Below are 22,736 nucleotides of genomic sequence, written 5' to 3'. Positions count from 1 at the left end.
ATTGCTCCTGACTCAGTTTACCTGCCATTCCGGAATTCCCGCGTGCGAGCAGCACTCTGTCGTTCTCTGCCTTTGACTCTCTCATCAGCATCGAGGTGTTGACCACGGCTCTGTTCCGGATCTTTTTAGCCCTTCCATGTGCAAAGATGAACACGCACTGAGTCCCGGACCCCTTTGGGGAGCACAGGCCAGAAACCGGCCAAGTGGGACCTTTCGGTCCAGGCGACTCCAGATGCCAGCAGGCTGGGCGCCAGTGAACGGTGAAGGCCGAAAGGGACTTTAGTGATGTCCACGGTTGAAATAAACATGACCAGCCCCGCCGGACCCACAGCCTGGCCCCGACGCGACCCGGGCCCTGAACCCACTCGCCCATCGGCCGACTCCGCTAGTGGAAACATCTATGCGTCGTTGCTGACAGGCGTAACCCCACCCTGGAGGCTGTCAGCGGGTGTTCCGGGCTGGAAAGGGCACCTAGGGGTCACCTGTTTCCCTGCCTTCTAGTGTCCCAGAGAAAATACGAGATGCCCCCGAGCACTGCACGGGGCATACTTCTGCCCACACATTATTTACTTGCTCTTCGCCTGCTATTCAGGTTTAACCGGGAGCCTGTGTTTTGTGTCTGCTAACTGCGGCCGCCTTACTCCTTTCGTTGAGGAAACGGGGTTTTCAGGGCTTGCTCCGGGGTCACACAGCCCGTGGCAGCTCCGGGCTCAGAGCCCGGGACTCTGGGCTACTGTTTTCTCCTTCCTCTGCAGCCGTAGTCTCTCAACGGGAAATCTGCTCGCGACAGATTTGCGTCTGATAAGCAGAGAGACCGAACTGACGGAAAGATCTGAGCTCGCGCTGCAGATGCTGAAAGAAACATCTAACGGTGTAAAACGATATGGAGGCTGCACCGTTGCCGAGCCTGCTGGCATGTGTCCCTAAAATGCCAGGGCTCCCTGCCAGGGACAGGGCCAAAGAAGTCCACTGCTCGGTGGTGCAGTGACAGCCACCGTCTCGGAGCGTTCAGCACGTGTCAGAACCTTGCCGGGAACGGGCTCGTGCAGGATCTGTTGTGTTCTTCCCCCCCAACTCTGATGAGAAATCACCTCCCTCGACATGGGACAGAGCTGAGGGCTAGGGAGGTACGGCGTGTCGCCCAAGGTCACACGGCTGGTGGGGCCAGATTCTGACCCACACGCAAGCCCGTAGACCTGACCAGGGACGTGTCACGGTAGGTGGCAGTTTCATTTCACACGCCAGCTCCAGCTTCCTGGGACCAGGCCCGAGGATTCCAGGTTCCTGTCCGAACCCGGCGGGTGGGCCTCAGGGTGGATTCCGGACTCTGCCACACGAAGGGAAAGGGTGGTGGCAGCATGTGGCTTTTACCCTGCTTAGAAGTCCCCTCTGCCTGCACCCTTATCTTTTTTAAAAGGGTCAGGAGAGAGGCACCTGAGTGGCTCAGTCAGTTAAGCATCCGACTTTGGCTCGGGTCATGGTCTCGCGATTCGTGGGTTCGAGCCCCACGTCGGGCTCTGTGCTGACAGCTCAGAGCCCGGAGCCTGCTTCGGATTCTGTGTCTCCCTCTCTCTCTCTCTCTCTCTCTCTGTCTCTCCCCCGCTTGTGCTCTGCCTCTTTCTCAAAAATAATAAATAAACAGTTAAAAAAATTTTAAAAAGGGTCAGGAGAAGCAGGATCCAGATGCCTGGAACGTGTCCCGGCGGCAGCCTCGTGCCGGGGCTGAGTATGCAGGCTCGCCTCCCTGGCCCCCTGGACGGAAGGAAGCTGGCAGGGAGAGCCCTCCCCGCCCCCGGAAAGAGGAGCCTAGACCGTCAGGCCACCCCAAGAGTAGAACCCGTGTGCACGGGGGCTGGGCAAAAGAGACCAAAGCCAAGGAAAGTGTGGAGCCGGAGGCTGGGCGACAGCCCAGGGAAGTGCCTCACGTGTGCATGTCTTCACCTATTGACATAAACGTCCCCTGCCTGCCCCTGCACGCCACCCGTGTGCCATGTGACAAGGGAGAAACACGTGAATGGGCAGCTATGTGGCAGGAAAATACAGGAAGAAGGATTCCAAGCATGGGATCGGCCCCCAGGCTTCCCCCATCGATGGGAACCCGCGGGGCCTCTCCCATGCAGAATAGGGGTGACATGAGGGCCTGAGTCCCCAGTTCTGTCTCCTTTTGTTTATTTCCTCCCACCTCTCTCTCACATTCTGTTCTGCCTTCTCCTGACCTCTCCCCCCAACTGCCAGCCCATTGCGTAGAGGGGGACCAGAAGAATCTGACTTAGAACCCCTAGGGATACTACGTATCCACAAACGTACCTTTCGGCGTATCTTAACGTGGATAAAGTTTCCTCGTAGCAGATGTCAGCGGGACTTATGGCCGCTATCTGTAAAAGAACATCCCTTTCAGATTTTGTAATTTTAGACGGATTTGTTGTTGCGGATACGCTAAGGTTCATAGCATTTCTTGTCATTTACGGTATTGTTCGAACTTTACAACTCAGAAGGCGCAGACACACATTGATAGCACGTGCTCACCCCACGTGTGCCACATACACACGTGACCTCTGCAGCGCACAGACACCGCAGATTCAGGACACAAACACCACAATTTCACAATACACACACACACACACACACACACACACTGAGGCCCGGAGAAAAACCATGTGTTCGAGATCTGTCTGATAATCGCTGGCAGAGCTGGGCCTGGAGCTGGGCCTGACTTACTCTCAGGCCCTTGTCCTCATGGATAAGGAGTAAGTCCCCAGAGGATGCATGGGGATTCAAGTGACAGTTGAATGTTGGCCTTGCAGATTCTCTTTTCTTTCTGCTTTCTGAGAGGACCAGTGACCCCGCCCCCCGCCCCCTAACCTCCTCTCCACCACATATTTTTCTGTTAAAGTGTGGTAGTGCCCCAGGCGGGACGTTAGCCTGCAGGCCTGAAAGGCTCCTCTCTCACAGGCACACCCCTGCTCAGACCTGTTACATCTGATTTTGTAGTCTTACATTCAGAGCATCTAATGGGCCTTCTTTTATCCCAGGTCCTCAGGGGGAGCAGGGAAGGTCCCATGAGGCCAACAGGCCAGCTTCAAAATGAAATATTTGTAGATTCTTAGGCAAGATTAAATAGTAAAGAGTAAAGATTGTGTTTTGTTGTGAATTTGGGAAAGAGTGCACAGAGCAGGCCCAGCAGTGAGCAGTTTTCTCCTAACCGGGACAGCAGGCCGGAGGCCAGTATGAACCTGCCGGCAGAATGTGCCAGTCTGTTCCTTTTCGCACCTGGAGCTGAAGAGCAGAGAGTCCCGATTTTAACACATCCCACATTGTGCCCCCTTGGCAAATATGCGATACTAAGAGTCTGGAGTCTTTGCTGAGATGACACGATTTAGCTACTCTCCAGGTTCAACAGCTGCCTGGTGTTGGTCAAAACCAGGCATGGTCAAAATGATTTCCGGTCTTGCCACGAAATGACCACCGATTTAGAATAGTACGACGTTATCAGTGTTATTTTAAAATGTGTACTAATTTTTTCCTGGCAATAATAGTGGTGTACGTTCCTTATAAAGAATCTGAAACCTACTGAAATGAATAAAAAATTAAAATTGGCGGTATTTGAACACTGTAGCGGAAAGAGTCTCAGGAGTCTTGACATACGTAAGAATGTGTGACGTGAATGCAAAATGCGGCATCGTGGTACAGTGAGCGTGATTTTAATAATAACAGTGACAACAACACAATAGCTAACTCAGTCTGCTGTGTTGTAAGAAAGTCACTTTACCAAAGTGGTTCTGCTGTTCCCGCCCAGAGCTGGCTGGAGAAGTTTGGTCAGGACAGAATCTCTGTAGGGAATGTGCAAGACTTTCTTCCCCGTGGCTGCATCAGCCAGAGCACTGGATGAAAAAGAAACATCAGATTTAAAAAAATATATATGCCAAGAAGAAATCTGCCTCCCGGGGGATAAGTCAGAAATACCCTTCATGTCTCCTCTTTGACCCCATAAACCTGAGACATGACTCTAATGATATCCAAGAGTTGAGACATCTGCCGGACGAAGATGCGGAAGCAAGACAGCTAACCACATGAGCCACTGGCTCCCTCTCTGAGATCAACCCTGGAGACACCATGACAGACAGCGGGAAGTCCGGATCTGAGGCTCTAACACACTAAACTAAACCCTGTGAGGAAAACCCAAAAAGCCTGCAGGCTATTGTAAATCTGTGTATAGAGAAGAGTTTCAACCCGAGGAAGAGGGTGGCCCCACGAGCAGTGTGCCGGCCAGTGTGGGGAGGGGGTTAATTCCTCTTCTTGTTTTTCTTCCGTACTTCCTTCAGAGCAACCCATAAAGGTAGGACCCCAACTTCCTTCAGAGCAACCCGTAAAGGTAGGACCCCATATAACAATGCAGCACAGAAGCTGTACGTGAGAAGTAAATGTGCCACCCCTCCCCACCAACCCCAGGGTCTGCAAAGATCGCAGCATTGTCATTGATGAGAGCAGGGGGGAGGAGGGAGGCAAGCCTATCTATGAGAAATTATGATCACAAAAAGTGAAAAGGAATTTATAAAGGTATTCTAGCTGATTTGGAAAAGAAACTAAAGGAGCTTCTAGAAAGAAATACAGTAATTGAAATTAAAAACACACAAGACAGGGGCGCCTGGGTGGCTCAGTTGGTTAAGTGTACAACTCTTGATTTCAGCTGAGGTCATGATTTTGCTGTTCGTGGAATCGAGCCCTGCATTGGGCTCTGTGCTGACAGCATGTAACCTGCTTGGAATTCTCTCTTTCTTCCTTCCTCCTTCCCTCCCTCCCCTTTTCTCCTTTGCACCCCGCCCCCCACCTGCTCGCTTGCTCTCTACTCAAAATAAACTTAAATTTTTTTTTTTAAAACACACTGCACAGGTTTAACAGCAAACTAGACACTGCTATTATTGGAATTAGTGAAATAGATACGTCAAAAGAGATTAACCAGATTGCAGCCTGGAGACATGGAGATGGGAAACAAGCCAGGAAGGTTATGAGACATGGAGGACAGAGTGAGATTTAAATAATCTAAACTGAAGTTCCAGAAGAGAAAGAAAACAAGTGGGCACAGATGGTACATGAGAAGTAATGGCTGAGAATTTTCCAGTACTGGTGAAAATCACTAATCTACAGAACTATAGGGACCAGGGAATTCCAAGCAGAGTAAATAAAAATAAATTCACACTCAAATGTAACATAACCGAATTGGAGAACATCAAAACAGAAGAGCTCAAAAGCAGCCAGGTGGCAAAGACTGATTGACTTCAAGGAAATAGCAATTAGGCCACCAGCAGAAAACAGGAGACTGTATCCTTCATGAGCTGAAAGAAAATACTACACTTCTGGAATTCTATCCCCAGCACAATTATCTTCCAAGGATGAGGTGAAATAAAGACATTTCAACCAAACAAAAACAGAATTTGCCATCAGCACGTGATCACTGAAGGAAATTCTGCAGAATATACTTCCACCAGGAGGAAACTGATCTTAGACACAACTCTGAGTAAATAATTGGGGCGCCTGGGTGGCTCAGTTGGTTAAGCGTCCAACTCTTGATTTTGGCTCAGGTTACAACCTCACAGTTGGTGAGATTGAGCCCTGATTCAGGCTCTGCACTGATGGCATGGAGCCTGCTTAGGGTTCTCTCTCTTTCCCTCTTTTTCTGCTCCTCCCTCTCTCAAAATAAACATTTGAAAAAAGAAGTGAAGGGGAGGGGTCAAGATGGCAGAGCAGCATGGAAGCTTTTTGCTTCTCTCATCCCTGAAATGCACCTAGATCAACACCAAACTATCTGGCCAACCTAAAAAATTGATATGAAGGTTAACACAACAGTCTGCACAACTTGAACCACAGAACTCAGCAGATAAGCAGTGTGGAGAGGTGAACTGGGGGAGAAGCCACAGAGGGTAGAGAGGTGTTTTTACTTGCGGAAAGAGGATGCAGAGGGGGAGAGTACAGGAAAAGCACTCCCCCCGAAAGCAGCTGGAGAGAAAGAGAAAGAGTGGAAACACCCATAAGCGACTTAACAAGAAGGGGAGAAAGGAGAAAAAAGAGGGTTTAAATACCATTGAGAGTCTATAAACAGGGGTCACAGTCTGAAACTCCACAGCTCTATACCTGGCAGAGCTCTGGTGGGAAGAGTGAATCTCCAGGAGCAGACAGTGAGGTCTGAGGGGTCCTCGGGCCACAGGAAGAGGCAGTTCCTCTGCTGAGAGGACATTTGGCAGAGGCTATGTGGCCTTCCCACAGGCAAAGGTCTCAGTGGACCCCAGAGAACAGCCACATTTGCTGGTGTTGGAACAAGGATGTTAAGGGGTGGTGAAGCCTGGCACCAGATGTGTGTTGTGATTTACCATAATTCTTGAAACACTGCTGCTACATGATTGAGTGAACTTTTTCTGGGGCGGGCTGGCACCTGGCCACAGTCTCTGGGCATCTGCAGCAGTGCAGTCATGTGAATGTTCCTGGCTGTGGGCTGGCACCCAGCCGTTGCTTGGCAAGACCTTCCCCCAGACAGTCTAAGTGGGTCAAAGCTGCAGGTCCCTCAGAGGTGAAGGGTTTGGAAACACAACCCCATCTGAGATAAAACTCAGGAGGGAGGTGACACCTGGCAGCCTGATGGCTTGGTCATGGAAAGTGTCATGGAAAGCAGGGAGTGGACTGGAGCTGGAGACAAGGGAGGGGTGATTGATTGCCAGTTGGCAAGAGCGCAGAGTTCTGATACTAGAGACTGGGTAGCTGGGTGATGCCATTTTCACCTCTCCCACACATGCACACACACATGTACACTCACCACAATGATCCACCCCAGTAAACTAAGTGCCCATCTAGTGGAGAATGGAGCAAGATGTCTGAACCAGAATTTAGAATCACAATAAGAAGAATACTAGCTGGGGTTGAAAAAAGCATAAAATCCCTTTCTGCAGAGATAAAAGAAGTAAAATCTAGTCAGGATGAAATTAAAAATGCTATAACTGAGATGCAATCTTGAATGGATGCCACGGCAGCAAGGATGGATGAAACAGAGCAGGGAATCAGTGATATAGAAGACAAACTTATGGAGAATAATGAAGCATAAAAAAAGAGAGAAACTAAGGCAAAAGAGCATGGTATAAGAATTAGATAACTCAGTGACTCATTAAAAAGGAATAATATCCAAATCATAAGGGTTCCTGAAGATGAAGAGAGAAAAAGGGGTAGAAGTTTTATGTAAGCAAATCATAGCAAAAAACTTTCCTAACCTGGGAAAAGACACAGACATCAAAATCCAGGAAGCACAGAGAACTCCCATTAGATTCAACAAAAACTGACCATCAGCAAGGCATATCATAGTCAACTTCACAAAATACACAGACAAGGAAAGAATCATGAAAGCAGCAAGGGGAAAAAAGTCCTTAACCTACAAGGGAAGACAGATACGGTGCGCAGCAGACCTATCCACAGAAACTTGACAGGCAAGAGAGGAGTGGCAGGATATAGTCAATGTGCTGAATTGAAAAAATATGCAGCCACAAATTCTTTATCCAGCAAGGCTGCATTCAAAATAGAGGGAGAGATAAAAAGTTTCCCAAACAAAAAAAAAACCTAAAGGAGTTCGTGACCACTAAACCACCCCTATAAGAAATTTTAAGGGGGACTCTCTGAGGGGAGAAAAGATGAAACAAAACAAAAAATACCAAAAGCTACAACGACTAGAAAGGACCAGAGAACACCACCAGAAACTCCCAACTCTACAGGCAACACAATGGCAATAAATTCATATCTTTCAGTACTCACTCTAAATGTCAATGGACTAAATGTTCCAATCAAAAGACATAGGGTAACAGAATGGATAAGAAAACAAGATCCATCTATATGCTGTTTACAAGAGACCCATTTTAGACCTAAAGTCACCTTCAGATGGAAAGTAAGGGGGTGGAGAACCATCTATCATGCTAATGGTCAACAAAAGGAAGCTGGAGTAGTGATACTTATATCAGACAATCTAGATTTTAAAATAAAGACTGTAACAAGAGATGAAGAAGGGCATTATATCATAATTAAGGAGTCTATCCACCAAGAAGATCTAAACATTTATGCCCCCAATGCAAAACACCCAAATATATAAATCAATCACAAACATACAGAAACTCACTGGTATTAATACCATCATAGTAGGGGACTTCAACACCCCACTTACAGCAATGGACAGATCATCTAATCAGAAAATCAGCAAGGAAACAATGACTTTGAATGACACAATGGACTGGATGGACTTAGCAGATATATTCAGAACATTTCATCCTAAAGCAGCAGAATACACATTCTTCTCGAGTGCACATGGAACATCCTCCAGAATAGATCCCATACTGGGACACAAATCAGCTGTCAACAAGTTCAAAAAAGATCATACCGTGAATATCTTCAGACTACAATGCTATGAAACTTGAAATCGACCACAAGAAAAAAATTGGAAAGACAAATACTTGGAGACTAAAGAACATCCTACTAAAGAATGAATGGGCTAACCAAGAAGTTAAAGAGGAAATTAAAAAGTACGTGGAAGCCAATGAAAATGATGACATGACAGCCCAAAACCTCTGGGACACAGCAAAGGTGGTCATAAGAGGGAAGTATATAACAATCCAGGCCTTCTTAAAGAAGGAAGAAAGTTCTCAGATACACAACCTAACCTTACACCTTAAGGAGCTGGAAAAATAACAGCAAATAAACCCAAAACCAGCAGAAGACAGGAAATAATAAAGATTAGAGCAGAAATCAATGCTATCGAAACAAATAAACAAAAAACAACAGATCAATGAAGCCAGGAGCTGGTTCTTTGAAAGAATTAATAAAATTGATAACCCCCTAGCCAGTTTGATCAAAAAGAAAAAGGAAAGGACCCAAATAAATAAAATCAAGAATGAAAGAGATCATAACCAACACTGCAGAAATACAAACAATAAGAGAATATTATGAGCAATTATATGCCAATAAATGGGGCAATCTGAAAGAAATGGACAAATTCCTAGAAACATATACCCTACCAAAACTGAAACAGGAAGAAATAGAAAATTTGAACAGACCCATAACCAGTAAGGAAATCGAATTAGTAATCAAAAATCTGCCAAAAAACGAGTCCAGGGCCGGATGACTTTCCAGGGGAATTCTACCAAACATTTAAAGAAGAGTTAACACCTATTCTTTCTAAGCTGTTCCAGAAAAATACAAATGGAAGTAAAACTTCCAAACTCATTCTGTGAAGCCAGAATTACGTTGGTTGCAAAACCAGACCATGACCCCACTAAAAGGAGAACTACAGACCAATTTCCCTGATGAACATGGCTTCAAAAATCCTCAAGATACTAGCCAACTGGATCCAGCAATACATTAAAAGAATTATTCACCACTACCAAGTAGGATTTATACCTAGGATGCAAGGCTGGTTCAATATCTGCAAAACAACCAATGTGATTTATCACATCAATAAAAGAAAGGAGAAGAACCACATGGTTCTCTCAATAGATGCAGAGAGCATTTGACAAAATACAGCATCCTTTCTTGATAAAAAAAAAAAACAAACAAAAAAAAACACCTCAATAAAGTAGGAATAGATGGAGCATACCTCAAGATCATGAAAGCCATATATGAAAGACCCACCGCTGATATTATCCTCAACGGGGAAGAATTGGGAGCTTTCCCCCTAATGTCAGGAACACGACAGGGATGTCCACTCTCACCACTGTTATTCAACATACTATTGGAAGTCCTAGCCTCAGCAATCAGACAACACAAAGGAATAAAAAGCATCCAAATTGGCCAGGAGGAAGTAAAACTTTCACTCTTTGCAGATGACATGATACTCTATATGGAAAACCCAAAAGATTCCACCAAAACACTGCTACAACTGATCCATAAATTCAGCAAAGTCTCAGGATATAAAACAATGCACAGAAATCAGTTGCATTTCTTACACCAATAATGAAGCAACAGGTAAATCAAGGAATAGATCTCATTTATGATTGCACCAAAAACCATAAAATAACTAGGAATAAACCTAACCAAAGATGTAAAATCTATATGCTGAAAACCATAGAAGGCTTATGAAAGAAATTGAAGACACAAAAAAGTGGAAAAATATTCTGTGCTCCTGAATTAGAAGAATGAATATTGTTAAAACGTTGATACTACCTGGGACACCTGGGTGGCTCAGTCGGTTAAGCGTCTGACTTCAGCTCAGGTCATGATCTCACAGCTCGTGAGTTTGAGCCCCATGTTGGGCTCTGTGTGACAGCTCAGAGCCTGGAACCTGCTTCAGATTCCGTGTCTCCCTCTCTCTCTCCCTCTCTGCCCCTCCCCCACTTGTGTGCTCGCTCGCTCTCACTCGCTCTCTCAAAAATAAAACATTAACAAAATTTTTAAAAATAAAATTAACGTCTATACTACCCAAAGCAATCTACATATTCAGTGCAATCCCTATCAAAATAACACCAGCATTTTTCACAGAGCTAGAACAAACAATCCCAAAATTTGTATGGAACCAGAAAAGACCCTGAATAGTCAAAGCAATCCTGAAAAAGAAAACCAAAGCAGGAGGCATCACAATTCAAGACCTTCAAGCTGTATTGCAAAGCTGTCATCATCAAGACACTATGGTACTGGCACAAGAGCAGACACTTAGACCAATAGAAAAGAATAGAGAACCCAGAAATGGACCCACAAACATATGACCAACTAATCTTTGACAAAACAGGAAAGAATATCCAATGGAATAAAGACAGTCTCTTTGCAAATGGTGCTGGGAAAACTGGACAGTGACATGCAGAAGAATGAACCTGGACCACTTTCTGACACCATACACAAAAATAAACTCAAAATGGATGAAAGACCTAAACATAAGACAGGAAGTCATCAAAATCCTCGAGGAGAAAGCAGGCAAAAACTTCTTTGACCTCGCCTGCAGCAATTTCTTACTCAACACGTCTCTGGAGGCAAGGGAAACAAAAGCAAAAATGAACTACTGGGACCTCATCAAAATAAAAAGCTTCTGCACAGTGAGGGAAACAATCAGCAAAACTAAAAGGCAACCAACAGAATGGGAGAAGATATTTGCAAATGATATATCAGATGAAGGGTTAGTATCCAAAATCTACAAAGAACTTATCAAACTCAACACCCAAGAAGCAAATAATCCAGTGAAGAAATGGGAAAAGACATGAATAGACATTTTTCCAAACAAGACATCCAGATGGCTAACAGACACCTGAAAAAATGTTCAACATCACTTATCGTCAGGGAAATACAAATTAAAACCACAGTGAGATATCACCTCACACCAGTCAGAATGGCTAAAATTAACAACTTGGGAAACAACCAATGTTGGGAAAGGTGTGGAGAAAGAGGATCTCTTTTGCACTGCTGGTGGGAATACAAACTGGTGAAGCCATTTTGGAAAACAGTATGAAGCTTCCTCAAAAAGTTAAAAATAGAACTACCCAAGGACCCAGTAATTGCACTTCTAGGTATTCATCCAAGGGATACAGGTGAGCTGTTTCAAAGGGGCACATGCACCCTTCAATGTTTATAGCAGCACTATTGACAACAGCCAAAGTATGGAAAGAGTCCAAATGTCCATCAACAGATGAATGGATAAAGAAGATGTGGTGTGTATATATAGATATAGATATATAGATATAGATATAGATATAGATATAGATATAGATATAGATATAGATATAGATATATAGATCTATCTATAGATATATCTATGTATCTATAGATATATATATAAAGTGGAGTATTACTCAGCAATCAAAAAGAATGAAATCTTGCGGTTTGCAACTACATGGACGGAACTAGAGGGTATTTTACTAAGCAAAATTAGAGAAAGATATCACATGACTTCACTCTTATGGAATTTAAGATACAAAACAGATGAACATAAGGGAAGGGAAGCGAAAATAATATAAAATCAAGAAGGGGGACAAAACATAAAAGACTCTTAAATACAGAGAACAAACTGAGGGTTGCTGGAGGGGCCCTGGGAGGGGTAATTGGCTGAATGGGTAAGGGTCATTAAGGAAAACACTTGTTGGGATGAGCACTGGGTGTTATACATAGGATATCACTGGAATCTACTTCTGAAATCATTATTGCATATGCTAAGTAACTTGGATGTAAATTTAAAAATAAATGAATAAAATTAATAAATAAATGAATTCAGAGACAGAAAGAAATCTAGTATATCAATAGCACTAATGAAGAAAGAGGATTTCGAGAGGGAAAAGTGAAGAATTTAAAAAACGAACACTGTCAAATAGAAATAATAATGTATTTTGGGGTTAAAGAAGAATAGAATTAAAATACATATCAAAATTACATATGAAGGATGGAGATCCTTGTAGTATTCAGGAAGAGGATAAAGCATTCACTATTGTTCAGGCTTTGGCCAATCAGATTAAAAAGGCAAGTAACGGTTAAGTGTATATTCAATTTTGATCTATGACAGAGATAGCATAGAAGATCCCCTGAGGAGAGGAGGAACTATTCAACAGTGTAACTGGAAAAATTGTAATCTATAAGGTAAAAATAATGAAAAGGACGCCTACCTTATACTACACACAGAAATCAAGTCCAGATGGACAGGAAATTAAATGAAATTTAGGGAGATGGTTTTCAGACGCTACTTTTCTTAAACAAGACTCAGGAAATGCTAAACAAAAACCACTACCATGATTTCTACTCATCAATAGACACTTTACATTGAAAAGACACGCTATGTGCTGGGTGAAGGTGCTTATATACCTGAGAAAAGAGTAATAAAAATATGTAAAGGATGCCTATGAATCAATAAAAAGACAGTAACTGGATAGAATAATGGGAAAAACAGAACGTTTTGAGAGGAGACATATTGCCGGTAAACATATCACATGATGCTCAAACTTGCTAAAAACCAAGAGTATCAAGACCACGGTAAGGTATCTTCATACCCATTTAATTAGTAAATCTCAAGAAGTATGATAATACCAAGCCTTAGAAAAGATGTGGATCAATGGGATATCTTATCCATTGCTGCTGGGAGTGTAAATTGGCCCCACCATTTTGGAAAATAACTTGTCACCACCCTCAAAACTTAGGTATTGTATACAACTTATATATAATCCAACAATTTCAGTCCTTTTTCTATACTCAAAAGAAACTTTAATATATTGATACCCTGTGATTTGTACAAGAATGTTCATAATAGCGCCGTTTGTAATAGCAAAAAAACCAAAACCTGGGAACAACCAAAATGCCAATCAACAGGAGAACCAATGAAGAAGTTATGGCATGTTCCCACCATGGAATACTACATCATAAGGAAAAAGAAGTAACAACTTCTACAAAAAGGAATCTCATAGGCACAATGTTTAGTGACAGAACAGAAGGTAAATTAACTATAGCCACAGATAGCATGGACACATACTGTTAATAATGTTGGATCTAAAAGCCAATCCCGACAATTCTACTCCTGGGTGTGTACTTGAGAGGAAGGAGAAATTATTTTCCCCAAAGCACCCATACAAGAATGTTCATAGCAACCTTATTTAGAATACTCAAAACCTGGACGCAAAGGAAACGTCCATCAATAGGAGAATGGATAAATGATTGTGGCACATTCCCACAATGGAATGCTACATAGCAATGAAAAAGAACTAATAATTGCTACATGAGAAACATGGCCTAGTCTCCTAGACACAGTCCTTAGTGAATGAAGCCAAATGCAAAAAACAATGGCCTCTTATAAATGGTCACATTTATATGAAAATCTATACAGTTAGGCAAAACCAATTTGTAGTGGCAAAGGTCAATTTCTTCTGGTGGAAGTGAAAGCTAGGAGGGAAGTACAAGGGAGGTTTCTGGGTTTTGGAAATGTTCTATATCTTGAGCTTGGTGGTAATTACACAGATATATATGTATAAAAATTCATTGACCTGAGCATTTAAGATTTGCACACTTTTTGTAGTTTATATTTTAATCACTTAAGAACAGGATCCAGAAAACAATGTAATATTTTATACCCTTTGTAAACATTTCAAAAATGAGTGCCACTAACTAATAATATTCACATGTGATAAAAACAAGAAAGGATGAAAGAAGAAAGGGAGGGAGGGACAGAGAGGGGTAAACAAAATTCAAGATGGCGGTTACCTCCAAGGGGAGCACAGTAGAGAAATACCAATGATTTCTTGGGTTGGGTGGTGGCTTTATTACTGTTTTTAATTTTATTAAAAAGCAATTCATTTAAAATAAATAGGAGGACCAGGTATGAACCAATGATGACAGTGGGTCATGACTCAAGGGTTATGATTAATCTAATTTTTGATATCTGGGGTCATTTTTATGATAGAAATAAATACCCATGGACAGGTTATTTACCTGATAACATTTCCTAAATTGGTTAAACTTAAGTTAACTTGTGATCCTTCCCTCAGTCTGTCTCCTTCAGATCCTGAAGATTTCTGCCTTTCACTTCCTGCTAAATCCACCAAATTAATCGTGGATTGCTTGGTGAGGTCTCTGTCCAGGAAAACCTGTGTGGGAGAGCACCACAGTCATGTTATCAGAGGGGTAACAGGCTACATATGAAGTCAGTCCAGTTCACATTTTAAAACATTTTTTTCTATTTGTACTTCACACTCAAAAGCATATAATAAAGTTTAAAACATTTAATATTACTGGGGCGCCTGGGTGCCTCAGTTGGTTAGGTGACCGACTTGGGCTCAGGTCATGATCTCCCGGTTCGTGGGTTTGAGCCCCATATCGGGCTCTGTGCTGACAACTCAGAGCCTGGAGCCTGTTTCGGATTCTGTGTCTCCCTCTCTCTCTGCCCCTCTTCCGCTCACACTCTGTCTCTCTCTCAAATGTAAATAAACATTAAAAAAAACATATTACGCATTAATATGTAATATATAATGTATGTATTATATATTATAAATAAAAAATAATATAAATTTAAAACAAAATTTAAAACAAATTAATATATAATATATATTATAAATAAAAATTAATATTATAAATTTAAAACATATAATAAAAATTTTAAATATATAATGAAAATGAAAAAGCCATCTTTTTTACAATGGCATTTTACAATAATACACCACCAGGCCCAAATATCTCTGTTACTCCCTCTCTATTTTGCAGAGCTATTCCCAGTGATCTATTAGATACCAATTGCTGCTCTCAAGTATTTTGATGGTCAAACATTTTAAATTTTTTTTAACGTTTATTTATTGAGAGACAGAGACACACAGCTGAAGTCAGATGCTTAACTGACTGAGCCACCCGGGTGCCCCGATGATCAAACATTTTATTTTATTTTATTTTATTTTATTTTATTTTATTTTATTTTTATTTTTATTTTTTTTATTTTTATTTTTATTTTTTTTATTTAACTTTATTTTTTATTTTTTAAAATTTACATCCAAATTAGTGTATAGTGAAGCAACGATTTCAGTAGATTTCTTAATGCCCCTTACCCATTTAGCCCATCCCCCCTCCCACAACCCCTCCAGCAACCCTCAGTTTGTTCTCCATATTTATGAGTCTCTTTTGTCCCCCTTTCTGTTTTTATATTATTTTTGTTTCCCTTCCCTTATGTTCATCTGTTTTGTCTCTTAAAGTCCTCATATGAGTGAAGTCATAGGATTTTTGTCTTTCTCTGACTAATTTCACTTAGCATAATACCCTCCAGTCCTATCCATGTAGTTGCAAATGTATATATATATATACACACACACACACACACACACACACACACACACACACACACCACATCTTCTTTATCCATTCATCCATCAGTGGACATTTGGACTCTTTCCATACTTTGGCTCTTGTTGATAGTGCTGCTATAAACATGGGGGTGCATGCGTCCCTTCGAAACAGCACACCTGTATCCCTTGAATAAATGCCTAGTAGTGCAATTACTGGGTCGTAGGGTAGTTCTCTTTTTAGTTTTTTGAGGAACCTCCATACTGTTTTCCAGAGTGGCTGTGCCAGCTTGCATTCCCACCAACAAGGCAAAAGAGATCCTCTTTCTCCACATCCTCGCCAACATCTGTTGTTGCCTGAATTGTTAACGTTAGTCTGACAGGTGTAAGGTGGTATATCATTGTGGTTTTGATTTGTATTTCCCTGATGATGAGTGATGTGGAGCATTTTTTCATGTGTTGGTTGGCCATCTGGATCTCTTCTTTGGAGAAGTGTCTATTCATGTCTTTAGCCCATTTCTTCACTGGATTATTTGTTTTTTGGGTGTTGAGTTTGATAAGTTCTTTGTAGATTTTGGATACTAACCCTTTATCTGATATGTCATTTGCAAATATCTTCTCCCATTCCATCAGTTGCCTTTTAATTTTGCTGATTGTTTCCTTCGCTGTGCAGAAGCCTTTTATTTTGATGAGGTCCCAGTAGTTCATTTTTGCTTTTGTTTCCCTTGCCTCCAGAGACGTGTTGAGTAAGAAATTGCTGCGGGCAAGACCAAAGAGGTTTTTGCCTGCTTTCTCCTCAAGGATTTTGATGGCTTCCTGTCTTACATTGAGGTCTTTCATCCACTTTGAGTTTATTTTTGTGTCTGGTGTAAGAAAGTGGTCCAGGTTCATTCTTCTGCATGTCCCTGTCCAGTTTTCCCAGCACCACTTGCTGAAGAGACTGTCTTTTTTCCATTGGATATTCTTTCCTGTTTTGTCAAAGATTAGTTGCCCATATGTTTGTGGGTCCATTTCTGGGTTCTCTATTCTATTCCATTGATCTGAGTGTCTGTTCTTGTGCCAGTACCATACTGTCTTGATGATTACAGCTTTGTAGTGTAGCTTGAAGTCTGGGATTGTGATGCCTCCTGCTTTGGTTTTCTTTTTCAGGATTGCTTTGGCTATTCTTTTCTGGCTCCATACAAATTTTAGGATTATTTGTTCTAGCTCTGTGAAGAATGCTCATATTACTTTGATAGGGATTACATTGAATATGTAGATTGCTTTGGGTAGTATCGACATTTTAACCATATTTGTTCTTCTTATCCAGGAGCATGGAATCTTTTTCCATTTCTTTGTGTCTTCAATTTCTTTCATCAGCTTTCTATAGTTTTCAGTGTATAGATTGTTCACCTCTTTGGTTAGATATATTCCTAGGTATTTTATGGTTTTTGGTGCAACTGTAAATGGGATCGATTCCTTGATTTCTCTTTCTGTCACTTCATTGTTGGTGTATAGAAATGCAACTGATTTCTGTGCATTGATTTTATATCCTACAACTTTGCTGAATTCATGAATCAGTTCTAGCAGTTTTTTGGTGGAATCTTTTGGGTTTTCCATGTAGAGTATCATGTCATCTGAAAAGAGTGAAAGTTTGACCTCCTTCTGGCTGATTTGGATGCCTTTTATTTCTTTGTGTTGTCTGATTACAGAGGCTAAGATTCCAATACTATGTTGAATAACAGTGGCGAGAGTGGACATCCCTGTCTCGTTCCTGACCTTATGGGGAAAGCTGTCAGTTTTTCCCCATTGGGGGTGATATTAGTGTTGGGTCACTAGTATATGGCTTTTGTAATCTCGAGGTATGATCCTTCTATCCCTACTTTCTTCAGGGTTTTTATCAAGAAAGGATGCTGTATTTTGTCAAATGCTTTCTCTACATCTATTGAGAGGATCATATGGTTCTTGTCCTTTCTTTTATTGATGTGATGAATCACGTTAATTGTTTTGCGGATATTGAACCAGCCCTGCATCCCAGGTATAAATCCCACTTGGTGGTGGTGAATAATTTTTTTAATGTTTCATTGGATCCCGTTGGCTAATATCTTGTTGAGGATTTTTGCATCCATGTTCATCAGGGAAATTGGTCTGTAGTTCTCCTTTTTAGTGGGGTTTCTGTCTGGTTTTGGAATCAGGGTAATGCTGGCTTCATAGAAAGAGTTTGGAAGTTTTCCTTCCATTTCTATTTTTTGGAACAGTTTCAAGAGAATAGGTGTTAACTCTTCCTTAAATGTTTGGTAGAATCCCCCTAGAAAGCCATCTGGCCCTGGACTCTTGTTTTTTGGCAGATTTTTGATTACTAATTCAGTTTCCTTACTGGTTATGGGTCTGTTCAAATTTTCTATTTCTTCCTGTTTCAGTTTTGGTAGGATATATGTTTCTAGGAATTTGTCCATTTCTTCCAGATTGTCCATTTTGTTGGCATATAATTGCTCATAATATTCTCTTATTATTGGATCAAACATTTTAAATAGAAGATACTGGGAAATCTACGAAATGAGTAAGCGTTCAGGATGGTGTGGTCATGCACGGAAGGGATGAGAACATAGATTTTAGAATATGGTAGTTCACCTTGCTGGTTACATGAATGTGAGAAATAGCTTGTCAGAATTTCAACTGTCTGAGTTGGAAATCAGGGATAATAGCATATTAGGTGTTAGGAGGGCAACAGATAAGAGAAATGCTGGTTCTAACAATGCCTGGCATACAGTAACAGGTGTTAATATTATTACTGACACCAATAAGCAGAGCGTAATGCTCGGTTTCTACACATATATTTTTCAGTGGATTTCTTCGCTTGACTCTAAAATATCAAATTGAGGGGCACCTGGGTGGCTCAGTCAGTTAGGGGTCTGCCTTCGGCTCAGGTCAAGATCTCAGGATTTGTGAGTTTAAGCCCCACGTCAGGTTCTCTGCTTTCCACACAGAGCCCGCTTCAGATCCTCTGTCTCGCCCCCCACCCCGCCCAAGAAAACAAAACAAAAAAAACAATGGAAGAAAACACAAAACAACTAAAATAAAACATCAAGTTACAAAAATAGCGCAAACCTATATAAAGTTTATTAACAATTGGAAAATATCTGAATAGTCCTTAAAAGCCTACAAAGTTCCTTATTTTACTTTTAATTGAAGTACAGTTGGGGCTCGACATTATATTAGTTTCAGGTGGGCAGCATAGTGATTTGACAATTACGTATGTTACAAAATGCTCCCCACGGGGAGTGTAGTCTCCGTCTGTCACCATACACTGTTATTACAATATTATTGACTAGTCCCTATGCTGTACTTTTCATTCCTGTGACTTACTCATTTTACAAGTTTGTACCTCTTCATTTCCTTCACCTATGTCACCCATCCCTCCAAACCCTCCCCACTGGTGACCGCTAGCTCTCTGTATTTATTAAGTCTGTTTCTATTTGTGTGTTTGTTCATTTGTCTTGTTTTTTAAGATTCCACATATAACTGAAATCCTGTGGTATTTTTCTTTCTCTGACTCATTTCACGTAGCACAATGCCCTCTATGTCCATTGACATTGTCCCGAAAGGCAAGATTTCGTTCTTTTTTATAGCTGAGTAATATTCTATTGAGGATATATACCACGTGGTATTGACCGATGCTTGGGTTGTTTCCATATCTTAGCTGTTGTAAATAATGTTGCAATAAATGTAGATGTATGTATATCTTTTGAACTAGTGTTTTCATTTTCTTTGGGTGAGTACCCAGGAGTGGGATTGCTGGATCATATGGTACTTATATTTTTAATTTTTTGAAGAAACTCCACACTTTTCCACAGTGGCCACCCTTGGAACATGTCTACTCAGGCCCTCTGCCCAATTTTTAAATCAGATTATTTGAGGTTGGTTTTTTTGTTTTTGTTTTTTTTTTTTTTGATATTGAGTTGTATGAATTCTTTATGTATTTTGGACACTAACCCCTTATTGAATATACCATTTGCATTTATCTTCTCCCATTCAGTGTGTTGCCTTTTCATTTTGTTGATGGTTTCCTTTGCTCTGCAAACCTTTTTATTTTGATGTGTCCCAACTGTTTATTTTTGCTTTTGTTGCTATTGTCTGAAGAGACAGAACCAGAAAAATATTAAGACTGTTATCTGAGCATTTACAGCCTATGTTTTCTTTCTTTCTTTAAATAGACCTTTTAAACCACTTTTAAAATGTTTATTTATTTTTGAGAGAGAGAGTAAGAGTGGGGGAGGGGCAGAGAGAGAGGGAGACACAGAATCCGAAGCAGGCTCCAGGCTCCAAGCTGTCAGCACAGAGCCCAACGCGGGACTCGAACCCATGAGCTGTGAGATCATGACCTGAGCCGAAGTTGGACATTCAACCGACTGAGCACCCAGGCGCTCCTCTTTTTTTAATTTAATTAAATTTTTTTTTATTTACTACATTCAGTTATCACTTTTAGGTCTTTAATCCATCTTGAGTTTATTGTTGTGTATGGTGTTAGAAAGCGGTCCAGTTTTGGGGCGCCTGGGTGGCTCAGTCGGTTAAGCGTCCGACATCAGCTCAGGTCATGATCTCACGGCTCGTGAGTTCGAGCCCCACGTCAGGCTCGATCTCACGGCTCGTGAGTTCGAGCCCCACGTCGGGCTCTGTGCTGACAGCTCAGAACCTGGAGCCTGCTTCAGATTCTGTGTCTCCCCCTCTCTCTGCCCCTCCCCTGCTCATGCTCTGTCTCTCTCTGTCTCAAAAATAAATAAAAACATTAACAATTTTTTTTTAAAAAAGAAAGCAGTCCAGTTTCATTATTTTGCACACAGCTCGCCAGTTTTCCCAACATGGTTTATTGAAGAGACTGTCTTTTCTCCCGTTGCATGTTCTCTCTTCCTTTGTTGTAGATTAATTGCCCATAAAAGTGTGTGTTTATCTCTGGCCTCTCTGTTGTGCTCCATTGATCGATGTATCTGCTTCTGTGGCTTTACCATACTGTTGATTGCTATAGCTTTGTAGTATACTTTGAAATCTGGGATTCTAATTCCTCCAGCTTTACTCCTCTTTCTCAAGACTGCTTTGGTTATTTGGGCTCTTTTGTGGTTCTGTACAAATTTTAGGATTATTTGTTGTAGTTCTATTAAAAAAAAAAGCAACAGTACTGGTATTTTGATGGGGATTGCATGGGATCTGTAGCTTGCTTTGGGTAGTGTAGACGTTTTAACAGTATTTGTTCTTCCAACCCTTGAACATGGAATGTCTTTCCATTTCTTTGTGTCTTCTTTGGGGCGCCTGGGTGGCTCAGTCAGTTGAGTGTCCGACTGCAGCTCAGGTGATGATCTCGCGATCATGTGTCAGCACAGAGTTGCTTTGGATCCTCTGTCCCCCTCGCTCTCTGCCCACCCCCTCCTTGCTTGCACGCATGCACTCTCATTCCTTCTCTCTCTCTCAAAAATAAATAAACGTTAAAAAAATTATTTGTGTCTTCTCCAATGTCTTTGATCGATGTCGTATAGCTTTCAGAGGACATTTCTTTTTATCTCCTTGGTTAAATTCATTCCTGGGTATTTTATTCTTTCTGCTAGAATTATAAATAGGATTGTTTTCTTAATTTCTCTTTCCACTAGTTTGTTATTAATGTGTAGAAATAGGAATCTATAGACTTCTGTATATCTATTTTGTATCCTGAAACTTTACTGAATTCATTTATTAATTCAGGTAGTTTTTTGGTAGACTTTAGGTTATTCCATGTATAGTATCATGTCGCCTGCAAATAGTGAAAAATTTTACTTCTTTCTTACTTATTTGGATACCTTATATTCTTTTTCATGTCTGATCATCTGATTGCTGTGGCTAGGACTTCCACATGTTTGTTTTATTTTTTTTAATTTTTTTAAGTATTTATTTATTTATTTATTTATTTTAAAAGACTTTTTTTTTAACGTTTATTTATTTTTGAGACAGAGAGAGACAGAGCATGAACGGGGGAGGGTCAGAGAGAGAGAGCGACACAGAATCCAAAACAGGCTCCAGGCTCTGAGCGGTTAGCACAGAGCTCAACGCGGAGCTCGAACTCACGGACCGTGAGATCATGACCTGAGCCGAAGTCGGACGCCCAACTGACTGAGCCACCCAGGTGCCCCAATGTTTATTTATTTTTGAGACAGAGAGAGACAGAGCATGAACGGGGGAGGGTCAGAGAGAGAGGGAGACACAGAATCCAAAACAGGCTCCAGGCTCTGAGCTGTCAGCACAGAGCTCAACGCGGAGCTCGAACTCACGGACCGTGAAACATGACCTGAGCTGAAGTCGGATGCTCAACCGACTGAGCCATCCAGGCGCCCCTATTTTTCTAAGTTTTTTTTTTTAATTTTAATTTTTTTTTTTTTAGGACTTCCACATGTTGAATAAAAGTGTGCACATCCTGTCTTGTTCCTGATCTTTGAGGAAACACCTTTAGTTTTTTACCACTGAGTATAATGCTAGCTGTGGGTTTTTCACATGTGGACTTTATTATGTACATTGAGTTATGTTCCCCTTAAATCCACTTTATTGAGAGTTTTCCTGATGAACACATGTTAAGTTTTGTCAAATGTTCTTTTCTGCATCTGTGAATCATATGATTTTTGTCCTTCATTTGTTAATGTGGTACATTACGTTGATTGATTTGCAAATCTTGAGCTACCCTTGCGTCCCTGAAATAAATCCTACTTGATTGTGGGGAATGATACTTTTCGGGTATTGTTGAATTTGGTTTGTAGAAGATTTTTGCATGTATGTTCATCAAGGATATTAATCTTTAACATTTTTTAATTTGCATCAAGATGATGCTGGCCTCCTACTGTGAAAAATTTGGAAGGTTTCTTTCCTCTCCTATTTTTTGGAATAGTTTGAAAAGAATAGGTATTAACGCTTCTTTAAATGTTTGGTAGACTTCATCTGTGAAGCCATGTGGTCCTGCGATTTTGTTTGCTGGGAGCTCTTTGAATGCCAATTCAGTGT

The 22,736-nt window shown here is 41.3% G+C and overlaps 1 protein-coding gene across 1 annotated transcript in view; it reads right to left on the bottom strand.

The window, feature by feature from the left end:
• LOC131495794 (kinesin-like protein KIF28P) overlaps positions 1-22,736 on the bottom strand; it is a 78,931-nt gene that overhangs the window by 22,973 nt on the left and 33,222 nt on the right. Inside the window, exons 6-9 of the mRNA XM_058700946.1 lie at positions 14,410-14,564; positions 3,770-3,881; positions 2,308-2,375; positions 56-131 (exon numbers count right to left, since the gene is read on the bottom strand). Of these exons, the coding sequence (XP_058556929.1) occupies positions 56-131; positions 2,308-2,375; positions 3,770-3,881; positions 14,410-14,564 (411 nt within the window). The remainder of the gene's footprint in view (positions 1-55; positions 132-2,307; positions 2,376-3,769; positions 3,882-14,409; positions 14,565-22,736) is intronic.

Source organism: Neofelis nebulosa, chromosome 15 (genome assembly GCF_028018385.1).
Source record: "Neofelis nebulosa isolate mNeoNeb1 chromosome 15, mNeoNeb1.pri, whole genome shotgun sequence".
Taxonomy (NCBI): domain Eukaryota; kingdom Metazoa; phylum Chordata; class Mammalia; order Carnivora; family Felidae; genus Neofelis; species Neofelis nebulosa.
The sequence above is the reverse complement of the archived record's forward strand: the minus strand, read 5'-3'. Positions and strand labels throughout refer to the sequence as shown.